At 36.2% G+C, this 26,265-nt stretch overlaps 1 protein-coding gene across 6 annotated transcripts in view; it reads left to right on the plus strand.

Annotated features, from left to right (window-relative positions):
* The window catches only part of NBEA (neurobeachin), a 509,113-nt gene that overhangs the window by 468,673 nt on the left and 14,175 nt on the right, over positions 1–26,265 (plus strand). For 5 of the 6 annotated variants that reach the window (XM_034074343.1, XM_034074342.1, XM_034074344.1 and 2 more), the window contains 5 exons: positions 13,516–13,605; positions 15,093–15,285; positions 18,989–19,060; positions 20,941–21,096; positions 21,990–22,160. In XM_034074343.1, the coding sequence (XP_033930234.1) occupies positions 13,516–13,605; positions 15,093–15,285; positions 18,989–19,060; positions 20,941–21,096; positions 21,990–22,160 (682 nt within the window). Of the gene's footprint in view, positions 1–13,119; positions 13,183–13,515; positions 13,606–15,092; positions 15,286–18,988; positions 19,061–20,940; positions 21,097–21,989; positions 22,161–26,265 lie in introns of all 6 variants that reach the window. The other variant, XM_034074341.1, reaches the window with a different exon arrangement.

Here is a 26,265-nt window from a genome sequence, read left to right on the forward strand (position 1 = left end):
CCACAGCACTGGCCACTTACATATTCAGTTGTGCTTAATTGCCTCCATACAAGGGGTTGGTTTGTGCTTCGTTTCTAGGAGCAATCCTGCTTAGGCATGAGTACACATAATGAAATAAGTAGGAAGCTGTAAGTCACATCAATATCCACTTTTTTACAAGTTAATTGAAGGAATCTATATAGTAAGTACAGTTATTCAAGTAAAAGCTAGAAATAATTTCAAAATAGAAATTATTTTCTTATATGCTAAGGCCTCAGTTCTTCTCTAAGAAATATGTACTTGCATCAACTGGGGTTGATTTTTGTTGAGAAACCTAGATCACTTTCACTCCCAAATACTGTGTTTCCCAGACATGCAAAATAGGGATTCTTATATTATTTTTCTTTTCTCAGAATTTGTATTGGTTTAGGGAAAACCACCTTGATTATTTTGGAGTATTTTTGGCCCATGGGTCTGTTAGGTATGCATTAAGACATCATCAACAGAAAACGAAAATATTTTTATGTTTCACTTTGGGAGCATCCATGGGTATAATGATTTTTATGTCTTTCTCATGAGTTTTGGTGCTCAGTATCCTCTTCTGTAAATAGGAAAGGAAGAGTTTTTACTTGCTGTCATAATGTTGTGATAACTCTCTGTAGACCAATGAGAAAAACACATGGATTTTTTGAGGGTAAAAGATACTTATTTCTGTAGGTAAAGATTCCTGCAGAAGACACTGAATACAGGAGGAGGCACCTTAAATCAGAATGTTCAATAAAGAATTATTGTAAATTGCATCAGGTTGATTATCACACAGTAATTGCCCAAGTGTGTGCTCTTTTATTTCTTTCTTGTTCGGGGAAAGGGCTTTCAGAAGTTGTTTTCTGCAAGTGATTGAAACATTTGAGCTGTTCATCCAATTTTATCACAAAGTAACTTCTTGGGAGCACCTACCCTAAGTAACACAAGCCATTTATGAGAAAGATTCAGAGATCATAATCTGTTCTATAGGATTCCAAAGTAAAACATCCTTCTACCATTGCTTAAAACAATTTACACTTAGATTAATGATTGATCATGATGTCTCCAGTTACTGAATGCATTAGAGATGATCAGTATTTTAGTGAATCTGGGCTGATCTGAGTTCATGACCATTCCTGGATCATGGCATTACATGTTTATGTGACTTCAGAATCTTCTCATAGCCAGGAAAATATGCTTTTCCTGGAAGTAAATCAGATTGTGGCATATAGGTAATTTTTGTTCCAAAATGCTTATTAGGTTTGAGATTTATTATTCATTGTAGTTGTGACTAGAAAGCTCAGCATCCAGAGCTAAGCACTGCCACTCAACGTACATCACCAATCATATACTGAGCATTCAAACTGAAGACTGTCCATAACTTATTTAGCTGATGAGAGTTCAACCATGCTATTTGATAGCTATTTAAGGTAATTAATTCATCAAAAGAGTACTAGGATGAGTCTGTAAATAACACATAACCCAGAAAAATCTCTCAACCTACTTTCAGTATTCTTTGGAATAAATTGTTTCACCGGTTCTCATCTACAGTAGAAGTTTCATATGCGTTTTTTTCAGAACATCCTGGAGTCTTACCCAAACTGAGTTTAATGTTTTGCTGATATAAAAAGATGTCATTAACCACAATTGGTCTCTTATATTGCAGAAATACATAAAATGCAGGTCTTGTACATGATAATTTCTTCTTTATTGTCTGGTTATTTTGTTTTTCTCCATATGGATGACAGGTACCAATTATTGATTTTTAAAATCAGCAGCAAAGATTTTAACATACACTTAAAGTAATATTTTATGTGAGAGACAGAGAGAGATCTGGGGTGAGAATTACTGCAGCTGATTGTAACAGAAATAGCTGGAAGGGGCTTCTTTTTTCCTATTAGCACAGATTTCAGTTATATTACGCTGTCATTACCTCAGCATAAATTAACTGTTATTCAAAGCATTTCACACAAAGCAGTTTATTGGAACAGATATTACTCAGTCTAAGTATCTAGTCATTCACTTAGATGCAAAGCTGAGCTTTCTAAATGTTTTAAACATATTGATAATGTGCCTCTTTAATGCCGTTTTGAAGCCCATATATAGTATATCTATATTATTGTTTTCAATTTATGTCAAGAACAAAGTGAAGTTTTGAAGAATGTGTTCTGGGAAATAATCCAAACAGAATTATTTCTCTATAAGCTAAACCCCGAAAATAACTGAGCACATTTGTTTTAAATGCAACAGCATAAGCTCTTCCCAAAACTGAAATTCTAATATATACTGAAGCTTCATGAATGCTATATGTGACACTTTTCAGTATATATGCTTTACCTACTTCCCTGTCAGTCCTTTTTTGCGCTGTTAGTTTCAAAGGTCTGCCTGTTCTCTGAGATAGTTCTTCTGTCCTGCAGTGGATAAATTGAAGTCTGGCAGATGGTTGGAGCTTCATCATAACCACAATTTGTAGTCAAGAGTATGTGCTTGGTAAATCTCAGTTCACCTTCTTAAGTTGGAAACAAGGCAAATAATTTATGATAGAAAGAGAAAGCTAGCCAGCATTTAGTTTCCATTCAGATAAAAAAGAGCCACTAATGCTATATCACCACATTTTTAACTTAATCCTTTTTATTCTTTAACATAGAATGATTTTACTTAGGAGTTTTGCTTTCTTTTTGACAAAACATCAGTAGAACATGAAGTCACACTTTCAATTTTGATTTTTTTTCAATTTTTATTTTCAATTGTTGCTCATACCAGCTGGATAGGGATATTACTTGGTCTGGTGCCAGGTTAACTAGCAGTTACAGGATCAACTTTAGGCAGGAAAGATCAGGCTTAATGGCAGAAGTTTACTAAGGTCTGTAGGCTGGAATTTGACTGTACAGTCTTAACATAGAAATTGTAGGAGCTTCATTAAATGATTCATTTCAAACTAGAATGGGCAAACACAGTAAAAATGCATTGTTAGGAAGAATGTCCACTATGGGAAGATAGAATAATTTGGACTTTTTCACCTGTATCTTTTATTTTGCTTTATTCTGTTAACGTTGATAGCTCTAAGTATAACATGAATGCAGCTATGTTGTCAGTAATCACATTAGTCTGTGCCTCTTACGATTACATTAACTTCCATCATAAGTCACTGCATCTTTTTTAATTCGGGATTATCTTGATAAATTTTTATTTTTTGACAAATTAATACTTAATGTAGATTTTTTTTTTTAAATTGCTACAGTATAGGTGTAAATTTTGTCAGTCAGTTTAACTCTTTGGAGCTTTTCAGTTGCATGTAATTTACACCAAGTCACAAAATTAAATGCTGTTCTAAATAGTCACATTGCCTTTTTAATTTCTTACATTGAAAATTTTGTCAGAACATTACACAAGATGTGTAAATGTGTAGTACTTTTGTAGCATGCAATGCAAATATATGAACATTACCTAAGATAGAAAGAAAATTTTTGTTCTTTAAAAGTCATTCCCTCCCAAAATAAACTCATCATGCAGAAACTTTACATACATTCAGTGTTGATTTTAAAAAGTTTAACTGTGAATTTGTAAAGCTCACAATTTAGCTTTTAAAATAAAAGCATAGTTAAAACTAGCTGTAAGCATGCACTGTTAAAGCTCTTAGTCACAAGAAAAAAAATTAGTTAGAAAAGAGTGGATGAAGTTTCAAGGTTTCAGTGAAGCCTCCTGCTGATATTACTGTTGCATTTTTATGGATAGGATGCCTACACTTAGAAGCTTCTGTACTCCTAAAAATGACAATTAAACACATATATGGGATCTTAAACAAAACTAAAGACAGGGAAGCTGATAAATAGTAGTAAACCTGATGTGGTCCCTAACAAATTCTCCCTTCTACATCATGGAGTAAAAATTCTGTATGTGTAGGAGATAGTGCACTGTTAAGTTGACATCAGCCTCCTTTAAAACAATGGGAAGTGACCCAGTGCTACTTCCTTGGCTTCACTCCCGATTACTCACTAAAGCACTTCACAAGTCTAGGGTACTTGTATTTTATTTTCATCCTGATTATTTTTTCCTTTTCTTCTGGCAGCTGTGAGGGTACCAGCAAAGCCAGGCTTTTTCTTCTTCTGTGATCTTTCTTAGCTATTGGTCACCCAGCTTGAAAGTTGTGGGTCTTTCATAGTCACTGCCACAGTTTCTTCAAAAATACCACTGATTTTTCTGCTTGATGAATTGGCCTGTTGAGAACTGTGAGTGGATGTCAGGTTGGCTGCTTATGATTTCCAGACCAGGCCATGAAATAAGCAAAGGATGCTCAGTTTTGTTGTTTTGTCCAGACCAGAGGTTGTTCCATGTCTTTTTTCCCCAGGAGTTCTTCAGGAATAGAAGTTTCTTCTTTCCTCTGCCCCAGTGGCGAGGAAAAGCAACCAGATTTTTCGCAAGTACCATCTCTGTTTTGCATAATTTTTACTTCTGCAAAATATCTAGAGCTTTATTGTTGTACGAATATAAAGGTATAATAATAACACTGTCTTCATTGCCACAGAATAACTAGCTTCTCTTTTCAGCTCAACATTTGGGTTAGTATAAATGGTGATGGATCAGTGATGTGTGAACTTGACTATTTTTTTTTTTATTCCTTATAAATAATAAGAGAATTAAAACTACAGGAATTTTTGCCCAGATTAAAGCCTTGCATGTGCTGTAGTGTTTAACCAAACAGGTCAGGGTGACCATGTCTGAAAAAATGAGGCATGAAGGAAGGGAAATGGAATTGCATGGGCAGATGAGCATTTGCACAACTACTGTCTTCTTGAGGGAGGGAAGAAGGTAGAGAGGCCAAGGTGCAATAGGAGCATGAGAAGCCAGGTGTACCAAGAAGGGGGAAAAAGGACAGAAAGGGCATTTGGAGCTTGACACAGAGAGGGAGAAAGGAAGGCAGTCCTTGGGAGCCTTATAGAGGAAGTGAAGGAATTACTGCAGGAAGAGAGAGATCTTGATATGGTTGTTAATACAGAGAAATTATGTTTGTGACCTTCACAGAGCTTTTGGGGATTTTTTTGTCTTGACTTTGGGGACTTCCTTTTTCATTAGTGAATTAAATGAGATACTGTATAATATAATCTAGTTAGGCATTTCTAAACAAAAGAAAGACATTAAAAGTACTTCTGACTTGTAAAATTTAGAAGGTTTCTAAATGCAGTTGATGGTGTTTTGAAAAATACTACTGTCAATTTTTAGCCTAGCACAACTGGAACTTCACACTTTCTGGCTGTTTCTCACTGCTTTTCACATGTGGAAACAATTCTAGCATCCTAGACAGCAGCAGTGTTTTTTTTAAATGTCTGTAAATTTTAGTGACTGCCAACTAAGGGATGCTAATGACAGTTTTAACATAATGTTTTTATTCCTTCACTCCCTTTTTCGTAGACTTTGAAAATCTGTAGTGAAACTAGTCAGAAGAGAAGCTACGTTTAAAAATTCAGAGGATTTTTTTTTTTTAGTTCTTACTCAAGGAAATGTAACTGATTTATCTCTGCTTTAGAAAAGCAATGAAATAACTTTTCACTATTAGAGATAATGTGCTTGGAATTCTAGCAGCCTTTTCAGAAAAGAATATTTTTGTCATAAGTTTGCCCTGTTTAAAAAAACAAAATTCCATCACAAAGATTTAAAGCATAAATTAGGATATCAGTATCCTGCCTTGTATTTCATATGCAAAAAGAAAAAATAAATCAGTTAAAGAATGACATAATAGAGAGGAAAGGAATGCTTAGCTTAATAGCAAAACTCCTGAGTAGGAGTATCAAGAAGAGGTATGACAAACCTAAGACTGTAATGGTTTGGCCAGAATAGAAGATGATATTCTGAGCAAGATCTTGCTAAGAGCTAAGAGTGCCCCCCACTTAGGGACATGATTTATACAACAGGAGGCACATTGAGGCAATGGAACTATTTTGCAAATACTACATAGGACACATCTACAATTCTGCATGTTCTGATGTTTGGATTACTATCATGTAAGGGAGTAATATAAAGTACTAGTATCAACAGGGGAAATTCTGTGTTGTAGGTGTACATTTTAGTAATTTGCATTGCAGAATCAAGATGTCAAAGACAAGCTTGTTCTAGAGACCTAAACACCAGATGGGAAAGATCATCTAGATTGGCCTCTCACCCAACAAATCACATAGCACTTTCATCCATGTAACCTTTTGAATGTAACAATAAGTGTTTTTGCATAAATAACAAAAAAAGCTGATGGAAGTGTTTTATTATATAGGTAGAGTTTAGGTGATGAGAAATTATTTTAGTCAGCCCACTTAAATATTTATCATCCAAAACCAACAATAAATATACTCGTTTTAAAAGAAACGAGGGAATGGCTTCAGAGAAAATAAAACTACTTGTCAGCTTGAGAGGAATAGTTTCTGAGGTTGTCCGTTATATAGCAATACAAAAATTATTACAGGGAAACTATCAGTCATCTACAAATAAAAAAAAAATCAATTGCCCAGGTTTTTCAAAACCTTAACTATTCATGGCATAAAGTTACATATTTGATGAATTATTATATCATGCTATTACATCTCTCACAAAAGTAACTTAGCAGTAAAATCTTTACTAATGTGTTGCATTCAGTAACTTACTGATCAAAGAAATAAACATTTTCTTTTATAAACTAAATACAGATATGGGAGAATGATGAGAGAGAGATGATTTCATTTGGCATGACATCAGTGAACACATGAGTTTCAGTTAATGTTACCAATCTGTGTGGGACACATTACTATATTACTAATATGAACATGAGAAATACAATAGTTCAACTGAAGAAAATAATGGCATGAAATGAGAATAATTAAATGTTTTTTATATGAGATGTGATCTCATTGCTCTCCACAACTTCCTAAAGAGGAGAGGGGGAGAGAGAGGTCTGGTCTCCTCTCTCTGCTATCCAGTGGTAGGACATGTGGGAATGGTTCAAAGCTGTGCCAGGGGAGGTTTAGACTAGACATAAGGAAGCAATTCTTTACTGAGAGGGTGGTCAAACACTGGAACAGGTGGCTGATGCACCAATTTTGTCAGTGTTTAAGAGGCATTTGGACAATGCCCTTAATAACATGCTTTAACTTTTGGTCAGCCTTGAAGCGGTCAGGCTGTTGGACTGGATGAACATTGTAAGTCCCTTCCAACTGAGATTATTGTTTTGTTCTGGATGGGAATAAAGGAGAGGATTTCACTCCTTGGCATCAGCCCTTTTCAGTGTAAGGAAGTTTTCCATGATTTTCAGGGAAGTGGGCTGCTAGACAGGAAGTATTTGTGCTCAGACACACAGAATCTTTGCAAATGAGAGTGTGTCTGAAAAAGTAAGCAACACTCTCAGCTAAACCTGCCCTGACTGCAGGATATCCATCTTTATGTTATTTTTGCTTTACCTTCTCTGTTGCTGTTTGTGAGATGTATTGAATTTATTTTCCATTTAGAGTGTATTAACCAAATGCTTGCTTAAGCTGGCAGAGTGTTTAAAATTGTTTTGCATCATGAAAGGCATATTGGACTGCCAGGGGTTTCTTGACTTCCTCTATAGGTCTCCCCTGGGAGGCCTATAAAGGTGAAAGAGGGAAGAATTAGGTATCACAATTAGTAGCTGAATGAGGTAAATGTGAAAGCTAAAAGGCAGCGCTCCCTGAGACAAATAAAGTCACTGATGTGATTCATGCCTTTAAAGAGAACGTGAGATCTTGCCTTTCACATTCTTATTCCTTTCATAGTACTATTTCCTTTCACAGGGGAATGAAGAAGAAGTTCAGGGTGGGCTCACTCTGGGAGGAGGCTGAAGGTCAGCTCTGAGCTATCGGTCTTCTGCTAGGAAGCCATTTAATTGCTCACAAGATCCAATGAGATACCTCCTGTGAGAGGAAGGAGCTTAAGGTTGCCCCTACTCCACTGTTAAATTAATAAAGTAGTGACCTGTGGAGAAATGTGCCCATCTTTCAGTCCCTTGAGTATCCTGATTAAATAAGTGAATGCATTGAAGCCTCCAGACTAGTTGAGTCATTGCTTATGTTTAAACTACAGCACTTCCTTACTCCAAACATACAATAATAAAATGGTAATTAATACTCTTAGCCTAACTTATCAAAAATCATGAAGATTTTGATGCTGCTTAACAGCTGTGTATGCAAATAAAAAGGCAGTATCTCACACCACTTGTACAAAACAGTAACATTTCAAGCTGCTTATGCTACCCACCAAAGGGCTGTCAATCATGCTTGCTCTGAAGAAGACAGTGCTTGGGGGCTGTTGAGCATGCTGCCAGAATAGGTGGGGAAGCACATAAAGGATTCCTGTATTCACTTGGATGCAAAAATGAAATAAACATTCAGAAAAGCAGAGCTGGATGACTATTGCTGTGGTGCATATTTCTCAAATGCCTACAGATTTTTGCTCTTCATTGGATGCAGCCCCCATACACAGGGGAAAATGGACTGTAGAAAAGCCTGAATGTGGTTCACAGGAGGAACAAAATACACCAGAATTGTGGGAATAAGTAAAAAACAGTTATTATATTTAAAAAAAGTAATACAAATATAGGGAAAATCAGATCAAACACATTTTAGAAAGTTTAACTGATTATTATAGAAAACAGTGAAGATGCATAAAACAAGGCCACTTCACAGAAGAATAAAACCATTGTGTTACTATCAGCAATGCAGTCTGGTTTTAGGAATTTCTTTCTTGCCTCTGTAATTCTCTTATGTTTCTTGTGTAGTCACCAGGCATCCCTCTCAGCGAAAGGAGTTTGCAAATGAGATGGACTGTGGATATCTTCCTTGGTGATTTACCTGCATTTTAAAAAAAACTTTTTAAGAGAAAAAGTATGTTAAGAGTAAACTGGTTCATGACTCAGCCTTTTTGCAAAGCTATGTCAAAGAGAAAACAAAACCTTCACTTCTGTGGTGCTCCAGATGAGTCAGCTTTAGCATTTTCATTTGGATTTGGTCTATGCTTCTGAAATGAATCTGCTGATCATGCTTCCATTCATGCTGCAGAGCAGTTTTGGAGTGTCTGAACTGGCTTATAAGCCACAGAAGCAGTGTGCTCCAAGGGTGAAGCTAGCAGAGCACTACTGTTGGGGTCTGCAGCCCGCGCTGGGGCCAGCCTAGTGGGAATACCCTGCAGTGGGCAGTTTAAACATGGATTCCTCAAGAGGAAGGTGGCTTCCTCTTCTCTCTGGTATCCAGTGGTAGGACACATAGGAATGGTTTTCATGCTGTGCCAGGGGAGATTTAGACTGTACATTAGGAAGCATTTCTTTACTGAGAATATGCTCAAACACTGGAACAGGCTTCCTGAAGATGTGGTTGATGCCCCAAGCCTGTCAGTGTTTAGGAGGCATTTGGAAAACACATTTATAACATGCTTTAAATTTTGGTCAGCAGTCATGCAGTCGGACTGGATGATCATTGCAGGTCCTTTCCAACTATAAAGAAATATCACATAGTATATTCTGGGACCAACTCTTTTGCTCTGCAACTCTACTTCTGTTGAGTTCCACTACTTACTGTTGGAGTCATTGCCTTTGACAACTAAAAATAGCTTGTAGACCTAGAGAAACATTGTTTGAATTATTTATTGTTAGATTTGTATTTCTTTCAACCAGAATTAAGAAATAAAACCCAAATATTCCAAAAGACTGCATAATGAGCAAAATAGATGTATTGAACTCTTCATTCCCCAGGAAGCTGACACTAAGGATGGATCCTCCAGGTTGCAGAGGAGAATCCCAGTGGCCTTGTGAACGTACAGTATACTTTTAAACATAAAAATTGAGAACCAATAATTTGTTTCCTTTGAGCACAATACATTGAGGATATAGCTCATTGTATCTAAGATTAGTATCATTCATAAGATAGATGATTCAATATATTAATTTCTTGGCCAAAATATATGTAAACATATAATACAAATCTATGTTAAGTGGCCAATATTAAGTGCTATTAAGTTGTGGTTTTGTGTTGCTATTAAGTTGTGTTTTTGTAAATTAGGATGTATGAGATCAACTCATTTTAAACGTTGAATTGCCAGCAAGTTTTCTTTCCTTATTCTGAGCTATGATTGTGGCTATGAATGAGCTAAGACCCATTTTATCTTTCTACAATACATTATCATATACTAACAGGTACTCCCTGAGTGTCTGGAGTACAAATCTCATTTTATGTGGATTAAAAGCAGTAGGGAATCTCAAATCAGCTCACTAAATAGCTTTTCTGCAACACCTTATTAAGAAAACAAATCCTAATATAGTTGTCATTTGTAGTTGACATTGTCATTGTCATAGCTGTTCCAAAATCTGCCAAATCTGGCAGCCACTGAATTCCAACCTTATATTGGTTCTACACCAAGGATCTTTGAAGGTGAAATGCAAATAAACTTTCTTTTATTAAAATTTGTATAAAATTGACTAGAATGAGTATCTCAGGGAGTGGAGTAGCAATTTGCTCACAATACGCCAGATCTGATGGGAGAAAAGGAATTGATTAATTAGAATGAATATTTTAAGACCATTAAATAAATCTGAATTTTGATGATTTACAATTCAAGAAGAAAAAGTGGTGTACATTTACCAATTTTCAGATTAATTTCAGATATAGCCAGAGTTCTCTTTTAAACTAATCAATGTATTTCATTATTATTCACAGATCTGTTCTGTACCTGCTTTTTATTTTGTGTTAAGTGATCTCATAGGAGGCAACATTAGGAATACCCTTGAGCCAGTTGCTTTATCTCCTATGCTTATGTTTGTCTTCTGTGTTAAGTTTTGACAAGGTTTTTCTGTCCTTCTTAAGTGTTGTGAACTCCAGAAAGGAATAATAGTTGTAGCTGTGCACAGCTGTGGGGTTTGCAGTTTATAGTCTGTGCATAGTTTGCTTCTACATTGTTTGCTTCTAAGAGTTATCAGTTTTACAAATGGTACTTCTGAAAGAAAAAGATAATATTATTATACATTCAGTAGGAGAGAGATGGTTGTCTTGTTAAGTGCAAGCCAGCAAAAATGTTCAATATTCCCCAGAATATCAATGTCTTGATTCTGCATTTGTTCTGGATACAGAAGGACTTGGCACTAATATAAATGGTTTTAAATGTTTAATTTAGATGATGGTTGTGTAAAGTATGTAAGTGAGTATTTACCAGAATATTTTCAGCTGTAAAGTAACAGTAGCTTTTAACAGTTAAATCTTAAGCATTTGTATTATACTTCTCTTACTCTATTACTATCTTAAATCTACCTGAACTGGGAGGCAGAGCAGGCAAAGTTTACGTGTGCAGAATTTACAGGCAAACTATTAGAATTTGCTGGACAATAAAAATACTGGACAATATGAAACGAAATGTATAAATCAGAATTGGGCTGCAGTGAAAAAAAAATTAATAATTCATTTCAATGTGCCTGTGGGAAAACAGCAGTATCATTTCAGAGATCACTATAAAGGGTGGGAAAGGAATATCTGGGTTCTGCTCATTATTGCTGCCAAATATTATTCACACTCTTATTTCAACACAGAATTCTTAAAAAATTAAAATTAAATTAACCTTGTTAATTATTTGCAAAAAGAAAAATGGAAATTGCTTTTCTGAAAATATTATTGACAGATCTGGATGGAAGCATATATTATGCAGTGCCTGATACTGTTAGTATTAGTCTTTGCAATTTTGAAAATGAAATTCACAAACAGGTATCATTCCCTTCCCTTCTCCCTACCAGGCAGATCAGTTCTTAAGTACTGAATGAAATAGAAAATACTACTTTTGATTTGACATGATGTGAATTTTATGTTCCTGTATAAAAAGTGTCTACATGAATGAAGACATCTACAATTGTGTGTAAAGAGATATTGTTGGTATGCTACATATAGATAGCTGCTGTATAGACATGTACACATGCATACACATATGCCCACACACATGTTGATTTTGTATAAAGTTATTCTATGATTTAAAATTAATTTGTCATTAAATAATGTTAATAAAACCCAAGATGCTTACGAGTTCCCAAGAAGTGCTCTGCCTTGGAGTATGAAGTTCACTCTGAATTAGTCAGCAAACAGGAAATCACCTGTACTGAGATAATTATGGCATCAAATGCAGTAGGGCTACAACCCATTGAAAGTCCTTCAGCTGCTTGACTGGCCTTTGCTTCAAGTTTTTTTTTTTTGCCAAATGTTTGTAGTATTCCCTTATATGCCTGTCAATCTAGGTCATCAAGAGTGGTAGACATTAGTAACCTGTGAAGAAATCTCTCTCTAACATCTGTTCTTAAATTTATGCTGTGAAGTGAAGGAAAGCACAGATTGGCATGTAGGAATTACAAAATATATAGAATAAAAGGATTCTTCTTTATCATGTAGTATTTATTGTGCTTCTTACCATGTTATGTATGAAAGAAATAACGTCTTTACCAAGACAGTGATGTTTCTGGTACTTTCTCATGTGGCAGCAAATGAAAAATTTATAAAGCTCACAAGAAAAATATTAAGGGTCAGTAGCGCAGGGTACAGTAGATGTATAGGTACATAATGCACAATGCATTTCAAAATCTGCCAGTTTAGTTTTCTGTGAAAGCTTTATTCTCAATTTTACAAGGTCAAATAAAATAGTAACTGTCTGAAAAATAAGGCGTGTTCTTTAACAGCATTTCTTTTACAAGCTGCAATCCTTTTACCAGCATTTTAAAGAAAATATCTTAAATATATACTTTTTTAAATGAGTTGTTTGACTAGTGGAAGAATCTGCATATGGGCTGCATTCTACTTTTATCGAATCACTCCAGATTTATTCTGCAAGTAGATTTAAGTCTTGAAGAATATACTGAAATTGCTAAGTTTTCATTTCAAACTTGTGAAGCCTGAAAGCCCATAAAAAAAAAGAAATAAAATTAAGCATGAAATATTCAGTGAATGTATTCAACTTGGAAAGATTTATACGTTAGTCTCAATATGCCTGTGAAAATTTGTTTCTGGCATTTTTTTGTTTTAGCCTACTAATGTTGTTGAAATAGTAATTATTTGGGTTTTTTTATATTTTATACATGAATTTTGTTTCTCAGTTTGCTTTTCTTTCCTCCCATTTAAGATTCCAGAGGCTTATTTTATTAGAGATCCTCATACTTTTCTCCTTACAAAGGACTTTATTAAGGTATATATGTTCTTTTTGGTGCAAAAATAAAAAAAAAGCTCTCTCAAGACCTGAACTGCATGTCCTCACAGGTTAACATTTTCACATATAACGCCAGTTACTGGAAATGAGAATGGTTAGTTGGTTAACTGAAGCATGCTTGAAAGGGAAAGCAAAGCTTGTCTGCAAAATACTAACACTTGGATGAGTCTGCAGCCTGGGAGGAGAGCACCGGGTGAATTTTCTGGACTTTTTTTCATGGTTGACTTGGGATATGCCTGCACTGTCACACAGTGTGTTGACCTCTCTCCTTGATGCATATTGCTCATGACAGTCCCTCTCCCTTGCCTGCAGGCCATGGAGGCGCAGATACAGAACTTTGGACAGACGCCATCGCAGTTGCTTATTGAGCCCCATCCACCTCGGAGCTCTGCCATGCACCTGGTGAGACGTAACTGCTGGCTGGGAATGCATTCCCTCTTAACCTGAGGATCCTTTTTAGGTCATAACGTACCTATTAAGCAGCACTTTTAATGCCCGCCATTGCCCATGCAGACATACTTTCTCCTGGCAGCAAGGGCTTGCAGTGCTCTAGCAGAGCGAGGTGGAGGTTTGAATAGCTTTAGCTTCCTATAATCCTGGCTTTTCCTGTCTAATACTGTATAAAAAGACCCTATCTTCATAAATATACAATTGAAAAATACATATTTACATTCTTATTTCTGCAAGTAGTGGGAATGACTGCAGGCTTTTCTTAGAGTGAGCATGTTGTTTTGCTTTGTTTAAAAGGATGCATTGTTAGGGGCAGATTTATGAACTATGTCTGCTTGAGAAAAATTATTGGAGTTCAAATCATACTGGAATCCTCCTGCCTATTCCTCTGGGAGAATACAATGTATATTTCCAATTTCAATTTGAACTACAAAATTCATTCCTAGTGCATTCTCTGTGCTTCTTGCAAAGAATTACATGAAATAGCCAGACTGAACAAGACAGATCTCTGTGCCCCTCAGTGCCTTTGATTAAATGTTTAGAGCTAGATATTATCTTGTAAATTTTGTAAATTGACAGTAAAATGTGCAGTAGTTTCAATCATTTTATCTATCTACAAGGAAAACACTCTATCTAGTTGTACACTGCGAAAGTGGGAATTGATCTGGAAGTGTTAACTGTATTATTTTAAGTAATGTCTAGATGTCAAAGGTACATAATACTTTTTTTATATTTAAGATATCGATAATATTTTTAATAATAATTTAAAGACAAGTAGAAACCATTATTTGAACTTCTAGAAATAATTCTATTTGCTATAACAGTGGTTGAAAATAATAACATTAAAACCAGCACTTAATAACAGTATTATTATCCATGTACAAGAAACTGTGTCACTGGTAGAATCATCAAACTGGTTTATAATTATTTAAAGACACTCTAATAAGTATATGCTTTACATGGAATTAAGTTGTCTATGTTTAGAAGTGCTGTATTTCATATAAAGAATTCGTAAGCAAAAAATAAATCTCTGTGAGTTTTATAGTCCCTCTTAAATGTCTTTTTTCAACCACTGTCATTTATAGCATTTATATTTATAATGCATTAACTCTTTTATTTGAATCTTATCTCTATTGTGTGGGTATTAACTGCTGTATAATTTTACATGTTACTGTATATTAATTAATGCTAATAGTAATTTTGTGCCCTGTAATGATAACCCTTACCATACCTATTCTCTACTTGCCCTCATGTAATGATCCCATAATAGCTTCTGATCTTGCTCTCCTCCATCATTAGTGTAGATGTGCAGGTAGCGTTTTCCCTGTATGTGCACATGCTTGCCTGCTCTTTTTTAACCTCGTTTTCCCTCAGACCTCCTCACTAATTGTGTTATCCCTTCTGTTTTCTTCTGCTCTCTTCTCCTTTCTACTCAACAGTGTTTCCTTCCACAGAGCCCACTCATGTTTAAAGATCAGATGCAGCAGGATGTCATCATGGTGCTGAAGTTCCCATCAAATTCCCCAGTCACACATGTGGCAGCCAACACATTGCCCCACCTGACCATTCCTGCTGTGGTGACCGTCACTTGCAGCAGGCTGTTTGCAGTCAATCGGTGGCACAACACAGTAGGTAGGTTCTCATGGACACCTTTCATTCAAATTTGAAGACCTTAATAGAACAGCTTTAATTTTGAGTGCAACTTAGCCAGATGTGGGTTAATCTCACTCACCTGCCTGTGCACAAAAATGTATTGTTTTTTCTGGTTAATGTCAAATAATCAAAGCTTGTGTTTTCTCTGGTGTCATTCCTAGAAACACTCTCCCTAACAGCAGCACATCACCATGGCAGCCAATCGATTTGTGGTTACATCAGGATCAGCCTTTGATATAATGCTTTCCAGGGAAGTGCTGCTGTTCATGACACAGCCAATATTAAAATGTCCCAGGTTTCAGGAATACATACTGGCATGCTAGAGAGCATACATCACTATCTGCTGCTTGAGAGAGATTTCAGTTCCGTCCAGGAGCTTGTCATAAGCTTTCCCCTGTGTCACCGTTAGGTAATGTGGGACCCTAAAAAATCTAAGCACCTGAACACAAAACTGTTCAGAAGAAAACTTTTCTTCATTTCCTCCCAAAAGCCCATCTAACAAGGTCATCCCAAATTTCCCTTCCAGATCCTCTGCTCACCTCTCTGTGTTGCCACTAGGACTGTCCTGTTTCCTTACCTGGACCCACAGGTGCTGAAGTTGTCCTAAGCATTGCTAAATAGGTGGTGAGGCTATAAGGTGCATGAGGAAATGAACAAGTTTCATTTTCTAAGGCAGCTTCCTGCTGTGATAGCTCCTATGCTGAAGTATCTGGAATTTTTTAAACGTTTCTTGCCACCTGGGGGAAACAAGAAAGTACCTGGTATTTGAGAGTGTGACTCAGTAGCTGCCTTAGGAATTTGATAGGGAGTAGACAAAAAAAAAATCCTCCACTCTTTACACAAAGAAGGAAACCCCTGGAGAAGGTTTTGTAATATTTAAGTGAGGTATCTACCTCCATCAGATTCTAGATTACCTAGGGATTTCAATGGCTTAAATGTAAACATCTCAGTGAATAATTCAAGTCAGGTGAAATAGATCCTACCTCTTATGCACAAGGCCGGCCAAAGACTGGAGTTACAAGCCCTAATTAGATGAATGAATGGGAATTCCATTATAGGCATGCATTAGAGGAACTATCAGAGCAAGGTAATATAATTCTGAATTCTTGAATAATAATACAAGGCTTAGTATTACTTATATTCTGAACATTTAAATAATGTTACAATGAATATTAAATTTCAAATTTATTTGCAAGGTACTTGTTTCTGTTTACAAACAAAATTTGTGTGGTGGTTTAGAGAATACAACAGGAACAGAGCAGGATACTTGATTGCCTTTCACAAATCCATGCATTTATTTAGTCAAGGTTACTGATAGTGCTGTATCCTGGATTTCAAGGGTTTCCTTAACAACTGTTGTTTGAAGTCATCCGTTTTATTATAAGTTGTGTTGGCCTGTGACTGTTATGTTTTGTTTTTCATATATACTCTTGCTTTATTTTTTCCTATATACTCTTGTAAAATGTAAGTTGTGTTGCAAACATGCAGAATCATGTTTGACCAGCAGAATCATGACCAGCAGGTCAAAGGAGGTTATCCTGCCCCTCTACTCTGCTCTTGTGAGAACTCACTTGGAGTATTGTGTGCAGTTCTGGTGTCCTCAATATAAAAAACACATGGAACTGTTAGAACAAGTTCAGAGGGGGGCCACGAGGATGATCAGGGGACTGGAGCACCTCACATATGAAGATAGGCTGTTCACCCTGGAAAAGAGAAGGCTACGTTGAGAGCTCATAGAAGCCTTCCAGTATTTGAAGGGGGCCTACAGGGATGCTGGGGAGGGACTATTCATTAGGGACTGTAGTGATAGGATAAAGGGTAATGGATTGATACTTAAACAACAGAGGTTTAGATTGGATCTAAGGAAGAAATTCTTTACTGTTAGGGTGGTGAGGTACTGGAATGTGTTGCCCAGGGAGGTTGTGAATGCTCCATCTCTGGCAGTGTTCAAGGCCAGGTTGGATGAAGCCTTGGGTGATATGGTTTAGTGTGAGGTGTCCCTGCCCATGGCAGGGGGGTTGGAACTAGATGATCTTGAGGTCCTTTCCAACCCTAACTATTCTATGATTCTAATTCACATCATGAACCAACCATGAACTAAATTTTACATCATTTGAAAACTTCTGTTGTAAATTTCAAAGATAATGCTTTCTGGATATATTGTAACAGGAAGAGACATGAAAACAAGACTTTGATTTGAAGAATCAAAACTATTTCTAATGGTCTTCTCAACTTTTACATCCTTCCTGGCAATGTCTTTCATTTTGCAAAAGGCTAATCCAGGACAGGATATCAATTTCCTACTATTACCCTAACATATTTTAATAAATCACAGCTCTATTATAAAGCAAACCTGCTCCAGTGTGGGCTTTCCACAGGGTCACAACCTCCTTTGGGCACCCCCCTGCTCCAGTGCGGACCTCCAGGTGCTGCAGGGGCACAGCCAGCCTCACCATGGTTTGCACCACAGGCTGCAAGAGAATCTCTGCTCTGGCACCTGAAGCACTTTCTGACCTCCTTCTTCACTGACCTTGGTGTCTGGAGAGCTGTTTGCTCTCACATATTCTCACTCTTCTCTCTGGCTGCAGTTTCTGTTGAACAGTTCCCCCCCCCCCCCCCCCCCCCCCCCCCACTTCTTAAATAAGTTAACCCAGAGGCACTACCACCACTGCTGGTGGGCTCAGCCTTGGCCAGCAGTGAGTCCATCTTGGAGCTGGCTGGCATCGAGTTGGTCGGACATGGGGGAAGGTTCTAGCAGCTTCTCACAAAAGCCACCACTGTAGCCTCTGTTGCTACCAATAACTTGCCACACAAACCTAATAAAAGCCCAGTCTACTTTGGTTTTGAAAGGAGAAAAAGAATGGAAGTTCTCATAGCAGTGTTTTTCAGAAGATGGCAGGGCCAGCTATAGACCCTGTTTTCTTTTGTCTCCTCCAGTTGACTATTGCTGTAGCAGAAGATGGAATATATTCTCCAGAACTCTGTATCTCTTCTTATAGAGGATATTCTTGTGCAACACAGCAGTTTCTGACAAAAAATGTGTTATCACTAGTGACCATTGTGATTTATGTGCTAAGGAAGGTGCTCAGAAGAGCCAAAGCAATGACATCCATGCATGAGAGCAGACAGCACTGAACATGCAGCCCCTGATGGACATTTGAGTAGCTTAAGGACTGCCCAGAGTAGAAATAATAGGAATAACTGTAGCAAATTTACTGTAGCCCACAAGTTCCCTGCTAAAAATTCTAGATAAATGTGTGGAAAGGTCCAAGTTTCTGTCACTTCCATGTGTAAAAAACTCGTAACAATGTTTAATCCAATTATTTGTCTTTTCTATGTTTTAAGATCTCACCCAGTGCTTAAATGTTTAAAAAAAAATAAATCTCTGTTACATTGTTTCCAAGGAGTTAACGAAGTTTAATGAATGTTTATGGCTGCAGAATTCATGGTGAAGTTCATGCTCATACATTTATAGTTACTATAACATTACTGAAAAATTAACAAATGCATATTTAGGTAGCACAAAGGAAGGAGTCTTAAAAGGTTCATAAAACAAAGTTGTGGTAATAGTAAGAAGTTACTTTTTTATATATCCAATAATGCAGTTTTAAACCTAGAAAAATCATATAAAAAATTTAGACAACAAAGATCCTATGTGCTTAATTCTTGCTTTCATGTGTAGGCCTTCGGGGAGCCCCTGGATATTCTTTGGATCAAGCCCATCATCTTCCAATTGAAATGGATCCATTGATCGGTATGTCAAGATGAGAATGTAGCAATATATTTGAAAACGGCATTTTCAGGAATTATTGATTAAGCTATATTTATATATTATGCTTCATTTAACACAGTAGATAGGGAAATATTTATTCTTGTCAGTCCTGGAGAACTAGGAGCATTAGCTATTGATGCTGAATGATTTACATGAGTGCTATTTATTATTAACATCATCAGCAGCTGGTATTTAAGAAACAATCAATTAAATCGGTTACATTGTCAACCCATATATATAATTCTGTTCTCTTATCAGGTCACATTAGCAAAACAAAATGTGAGGATCTGGTAGAGTTCACATATTTTCATTTTTTACAGCCAGTACAGTATATACCAGTGCAGAAGCAGATCCATTTCTTTTCATTCAGTTTATGATTTTGATTGGTTTAGTTAGCATTACTAAATTAATATATAAAAGACAATCCAGTCTTTTAAAATCCATTAAAATAAGGCATGGTTGTTCTTTTCAAATCCCAAAATATTTGAGAAAGTGAAGTATTTTGAGAAACAGCATCTGCTAAATCTATTCAATGGAAGACTTATGTTCCTAGTGGTCATTATTTCTCTTTTGCAGCTATTTGCTTTGTGGTGGTTTGGGTTTTCTTTATTTTGTTTTGGGTTGTTTGTTTGGGTTTTGTTTTTGCAGTAGGCATATTTTTGAAACAGAAATTGGGGGTAGAGACAATTTTGCAATGTTGGCGAGAAAAAAAAACATTTTTAGACACCTCCAGATGAAAGGTTTCTGTTTTGTCTGCGTCAATATTCATGGTTGAAAGATTTATATACAAGTACCTCAGGAGAGTTAGCTTTTGCATTCTGTATGCTTCATTTGTTCCTATAATGACAACGGTTTTCAGATTTTCCTCTCAAAAGCTAGGGCACAAATACTGTGCCCACCTGTTCTGGAAATCTGAGTTATTTGGTTTTCATTCATTATCTTTCAGTGGATGGGCGTAGCAGGTCTGATAATTTAAATACGTGTTCTTGGAATGTGTATTAACTTTTACAAGCAAATTTAAAATTGGTTGAGGGTTTTTGATTTCATGCAGTTTTTAGCAATTTAAGTAGAATATCCAAAAATAGGGACAAAAGAAATTTGAGAATACTATCTGCATGAAGTCTTGTTGTTATGTTAGGACAAAGCATGTATCTCAGAATGAGTTATTTCACCTAACCCAGCCCTTCCTAGCAGCTCAATTTGTCAGGGTGGTAAAGTTCTGAATGAACCCTTCCCTTTCCCTCCTTCTGGGGGAATTTCCAGGTGGCATTGCCTCTTCTGACATTAACATCCATGGCTTGGCTCTCTGCTTGAGGGATAAGAGAATGTTGAAAAAGCATGTTAGATTTGAATAGTTTCATTGGTTGATTCCTTATGTTTTTGATCTGATTAAGTGTCTGCCGTTATAAGGGATGTCAAGGTCACACAATGCAAACTGGGAGGTTTTCTGTAGGTGAGATGCCAATCATCTAGACTATACTTTCTGCAGTATTCTTAGCATTGACTTAGTACTTAAAATGGGCTTCTATCGCTTTCCCCTATTTCAGTTTGGTTTTTGAGAGTACTTCTGCAGAGCACTTAAAATATTACCACTTATTATGCAGTGCATCAGGCAGTTTATAAGAAATTGTCATCTCCTGTAAAATATTTTGTCTTACGCAGAGGGAAACCAGAAATCTCACGGTAATTTTGTATTTCTGACACCCATATAGACAGCTCTAAATGTTCATATTTAAAATGCTTACTCAACAACAAATTCACAGTTCATTGAAAGTTAAATGTATTCATTTTCTCCTGTAAGTGGATGACAGGAAGGTGTTGGAATGGCTTACTTGCAAAATGTGTTTTGCATGTCGTTACAGCCAATAACTCGGGTGTGAACAAACGACAGATCACAGACCTTGTGGATCAGAGCATCCAGATCAATGCACATTGCTTTGTGGTCACAGCAGATAATCGCTATATTCTTATCTGTGGTTTCTGGGACAAGAGCTTTCGAGTTTATTCTACAGAAACAGGTGACCCTAAATACAACTACCTGTTCTCCTTGTGTCATAAAGTGAATGTTTGTCTTAATACTACCTTGTGTAATGCCTGTGCTTCCCCCTCAATAAATTATTGGGGCATTTGATAATACCCTTCATTACTGTTTGTGCATAAAGGCTTTAAAATGCTTATTTTATGGAAGATAAAGGATGTAAAAGAAAACAGGCATACAGTTTTGTTAGTGGTAAATTTTGAAAAACATAGTTATGTTCAGAAAATCAGTCAGATAAAAAGGATAAAGCAAAATTTTTGTTACAATATTTTTATGGCTGTGTTATTTCCATCTTTATTTATTTCATGTAATAAGAAAGTAGGTTACATAGCTTGCTACCAAGAAACAATATTTAATTTTTTTTTTGATTGCAGAGTCTAATATTATTCAGTCTACTGCTAAAAACTGCATATGATAATAGACAGAAGGAGGTAATGAGGTAAAACATAGTTTGACATTAACATAGAAAAAATATATATTTTTAATATAACAATGTGGCACCATTATGGAAAAATTCATGTGCTGTCTTATGCATATCATTCATGAAATTCACAAATAATGTTCTAACATTATTGCTTAAATACTGATGGAGCAGTAATTCCACTTAATATTCATTGATGGCAGCACTGACTTGATTTTCAGAGATAAGGGTTTGGCTATGGATTGGCACAGGGTACAGCCCTCAATAGGAACATAAAAAGAGAGATAAAAAAGAGTTTTCTAATCTTGTTCTAGCATGTAGTGAACTTCAATTAGGGGACATAAGACAAAATTAGGTTTGAACTGAGTATTTGTTAATGAGTTAGCGAATTATTTCTAAATGCTGCAGGTACTTAAAAAACCTGAATTTGTATCACTCTGTGTTCCCACCAGGAAAATTAACTCAGATTGTGTTTGGCCACTGGGACGTGGTGACTTGCCTTGCCAGATCAGAGTCTTATATTGGTGGTGATTGCTACATCGTGTCTGGGTCTCGTGATGCTACATTGCTGCTTTGGTACTGGAGTGGCCGACATCATATTATAGGTGACAATCCAAACAGCAGTAAGTATCCTGTAGAAATACACCTTGCTGAAAGGATCTCCGTCACACCTATTCATTCTTAGTATTCCTTTTGTCAGCTTCAGAAAATATTACCAAATATATCCATTACTTCTCTTACAGGTTGAAAGTTGGTGTAGGAAGAGCACCACATGCTAAGCAATTCATTGAGTACTAGCCCAAAAAATGTTTAAACAGTCTGTGCATGGTAACAGATAATAGTATGGGAATAATTCTGAAATTCATAATTGCCTTTATCACAGCATCATGTCATCATAAATTATAGCAAGACAGTTATGGCCTTTAAGTGACAGGATGTATATCACTATATTTTGACTTTCTTTTCCTCAGAAATACTTTCTGGCATTTTAACTTGCTTCTTTTGTGCTACAGCATGCTATATCAGCTGCTTGCCTTTTCAAAAAAAGGAATATCTCACATGCCATGGAATTAAATTAATCTCTGTGAGAAAGGTCTTTCTTTAGCAAGCAAACCTTTGGTGAAGCAATGTGACTGAGTAAAAATAGAAAAATATAAAATGTCATGAAAAGTTTACATTTAATTTGTAGGGAACTAGCTACCAGTGTTTTGCAGGGTGAAGAGGGCATGATAATAATAATACTAGTATATGTAAGAGGGCATTTAAAGCTCACAAGTAATTTACAAGGTCCCTTCACCCAAGCTAGTAATATGACCACAGCTAAAGACAAGAGCCACTTTTATTCATATACTAAAGCTGTTTTGTACAACACTAAATCACTTTCATTTAAAGCAGTTTCTGAATTCTGATGATTATTTTCAGCACAAGGATATTGCCTCTTTGGATGAACATGGAAAAAGCCATCACTATCAATTTTGATCTCTACTTCAAGTACTGACTGGAGGCAGTTGTAGACCTGTCAGTTACAGACATCTAAGTGAAAGTATTTCTTCAGCTGGATGTGTGGTAGAAAAGTATGTTATTTGTTACAAAGTAAACATTTTGTTAATTTTGCAGCAGTATTTTTTTATTGTGTTTTAATTTTCTTCCATTTTCACGTAAGCAGAGCAAAGAGAAGACACATAGGAAGAAACCTCTTTCTCGTCTGACTTTTGTTTGCTTTTATAACAGAGAGAGAATGAAGGGTGTTTGTGTATGTAAAATTATGTCCCTGTAACAAATTTATCTAATTTTTATGTATATTCCAGGGCTTTTTTTAGCACTTAATTCTCAGATAGGGAGAAATTCAGTCTGAAAAGGAATTTCATGTCAGGGCACTCTTGACACCATTTTACTTTTTTGAATGGCTTTGTGATTCATATCAAGTATTAGTAATTTCTATGCTAAATCAGAAAAAAATAAGAATTTGCTTCTTTTATTAAAGAAAAGAAAATGAAGACTTCTCCTTTACTTCCTTTGATTATATGGGACTTTGACAGCCTTGCCATTAACATTTCCTTACTGGCTGATACAGGCTACTCCAGTTCTTTTGCAGATAGGTTCATCTTAGTTCTAATACTTTTTTTGTCATCATGAACATACCTGACTTCAAGAAAGTGGTGATTTTTGGAGTCTCAGGTTTAATATCTTAGCTGTATAATTGTGGAAGTGCCTGCCTTGGAGATATATTTAATTTTATGAAAAGAAAGGATATCAATCAGCTGAGAGAAATCAGTGGAACCAAAACCAAATTGTATGATTTGCTGTCTGTCTCTACCTTTATATGTATAAAGCACTATTTTGCTGAAGAAAATTACCTTATAGTCAGGGTAATGGGAACCTGTGCTTGCAGCTATGTCCATCTGATGCAACTGACATCTCGCAGGCATAGGTAGCAGAACTCAGGAAGATTAAATACCAGGTTAAGTCCACTATTGTAGCCTCAATCTATTGATCAAAATTTTTAATACTCCTGTTACAGACATGTTGAAGACTTATGCTGATAAAGAATGATATCATCACTATTATTGCTATCCCTACTCATTCGAATAAAGTTATTATGGATATGCTAATTATGTACTAGTACTGTACTAAAACCAGAAGTTCATGTGTTTTAAACATATTCTTATTAACGGCTAATTTGAGCTTTCATGTACATACATCAGTAAGAATAGATCACATGAGTGATTGTGGGCCTGAAGGACCTTCTGCCTTTTAAAACTAATACAATTACTAAATCTTTCTGCTTAAGTAATATCTACTAGGTTCTATTCCCTTTATATGAACATGATAGTTGTATGTCTGATTCCCTGGATGCTTATTTCTAGGAGTGAAGCATTCTTAACAATCCTTGTGAAAATATGTTTGAAGTTTTACATAGTTACAGCTACCAAAGTAGTAAAAAAATATTTCATAATCTACTCTTCTTATAGACTTGCTGGCAGAAGATTATGATTTATCTTGTAGGAAAAATGAAAGTGAGATGTTCACTGTAGGTCAAATCCAATTACTTAACATCTTTAGAATGAATTTCCAGAAAGATGTAGTTGATATTTTCAGAGGGGAAAAAGAGGGATTAGGTTTTTTAAAAGCTGTCATCTGGAGACACAGATAAGGTATTTTATACCACAGGCTGTAAGAAGGTGAAGAATTCAAAGAAAAATGTCAGGTATAGTAATTATCTGGGTCATATGCTTGACTTTATAATGATCTTTTAAGCTGAAAGACAGTTAATTATCAATTTCAGCTTCAATGCATCCAATTACCAAAAGGAACTTAGCTGTTTCAGAAAATGTAAGGTGGGGGAGAGGGGGGAAGTATGGGGGTGAGAGAAAAGCAAGCCCCAGTCCTGAACAGTTTATGCAGTTCAACATTTGTATAGAAAACGTAGATATCATTTCATTAGAAAACATAGTAGTCACGATCATTTATTGTGAAATACTCTGGGGAAGAAGATTGTCAGGACGAAACCCTTACTGATTCTGCTAAAATTCCATACCCAAGGGTGAGATAAAATCTTTATTAAACAGCACGTATGTCAATAACCCAACCTGCTGGACTTGTGCAGATCCTTCTCCTGAAATACCTGTGTGGGCATCTGCTCAGAGGATCACCCCAGCTCTGTCTGTGAGAAATACAGAATCAGCTGTGGTTTAAAGAGGAGAATTGAGAAAAGAATTGTCTTGGATAAGACTGTTGCTAGTGGCTGCACCAGCTCAGTAGCTGAAAATTTGCCTATGACAGCATGATGAGCTTCATTTTATAATTTAAAAATATTTTTTCAAATCAATGCATTAAGTTACCACTTTTACTCTACAACAAATATCAAAAATGAGTTTCTGGTTCAGTTTGTACTTGTCACAATTTATTGACACTTCTTACAATTCCAGTTTTACTAGATTTTAAAGATAATGTTTTCCATGAAGTAGCCTTCAAAAAATTACCTATAAAAAGCCTTATGGTTAGAATGTTCGTCCAGGAAGTTGGAGACTCCAGTTCTTGGCCTCCAGAGACTGGGGGAATTCAAACCCACATGCCCATATTCACAAGCATATGTTGACTATCAGGTTATAAATTAATGTGGGAGGGGCACGCTGTGAACCTCCAGCTTTGGTGGAAAGCAAAATTCTTTTCTCTGCTCTTGTTTAAGGATCTTACGAGGCACAATGATTGGATAGAAACAGAGCTGAATCAAGATAATCAGGAACCAAAACTGCAGTTTGAACCAAAACTTCAGCAGGAGTATGTAGGGCAAACCTCCCTACTTCTAATTTCTCTGGTTCAGAAAAAGTGGGTTTCGTGACTATGCAATGGCTAACCTCCAAGAGCAGTGATAGAAAATGTCCTTTTCCAGACTAGACTAGAGGCCGGTGCCTGGGGATGCTCCTGAAAAGTGGGAGATATGGCACAAATTCCTTTAGGCTGAAGGGCAGCTGCATGCAGGTTTCTATGTATGTTTGAGAGTCCCCTTATTTCTTTATCTTTGCTTAGGTAAGTATCACCTCTGGGAAAAAACACTGAACTGAATGAAGCTTTATTCATCTTGGCATGGTCAGATACCTATTTTCTAAAGTAAAATTGCCCATCTGAAATAGGTAATCTCAATTTCCACTTTATTAACTTGATGACCACATTATATAAATCTGCTGCAGTTGAGAAACAGTGAAAGGAATCTATTTTCCTTTAAGA

This window comes from Melopsittacus undulatus, chromosome 2 (assembly GCF_012275295.1).
Source record: "Melopsittacus undulatus isolate bMelUnd1 chromosome 2, bMelUnd1.mat.Z, whole genome shotgun sequence".
NCBI lineage: Eukaryota > Metazoa > Chordata > Aves > Psittaciformes > Psittaculidae > Melopsittacus > Melopsittacus undulatus.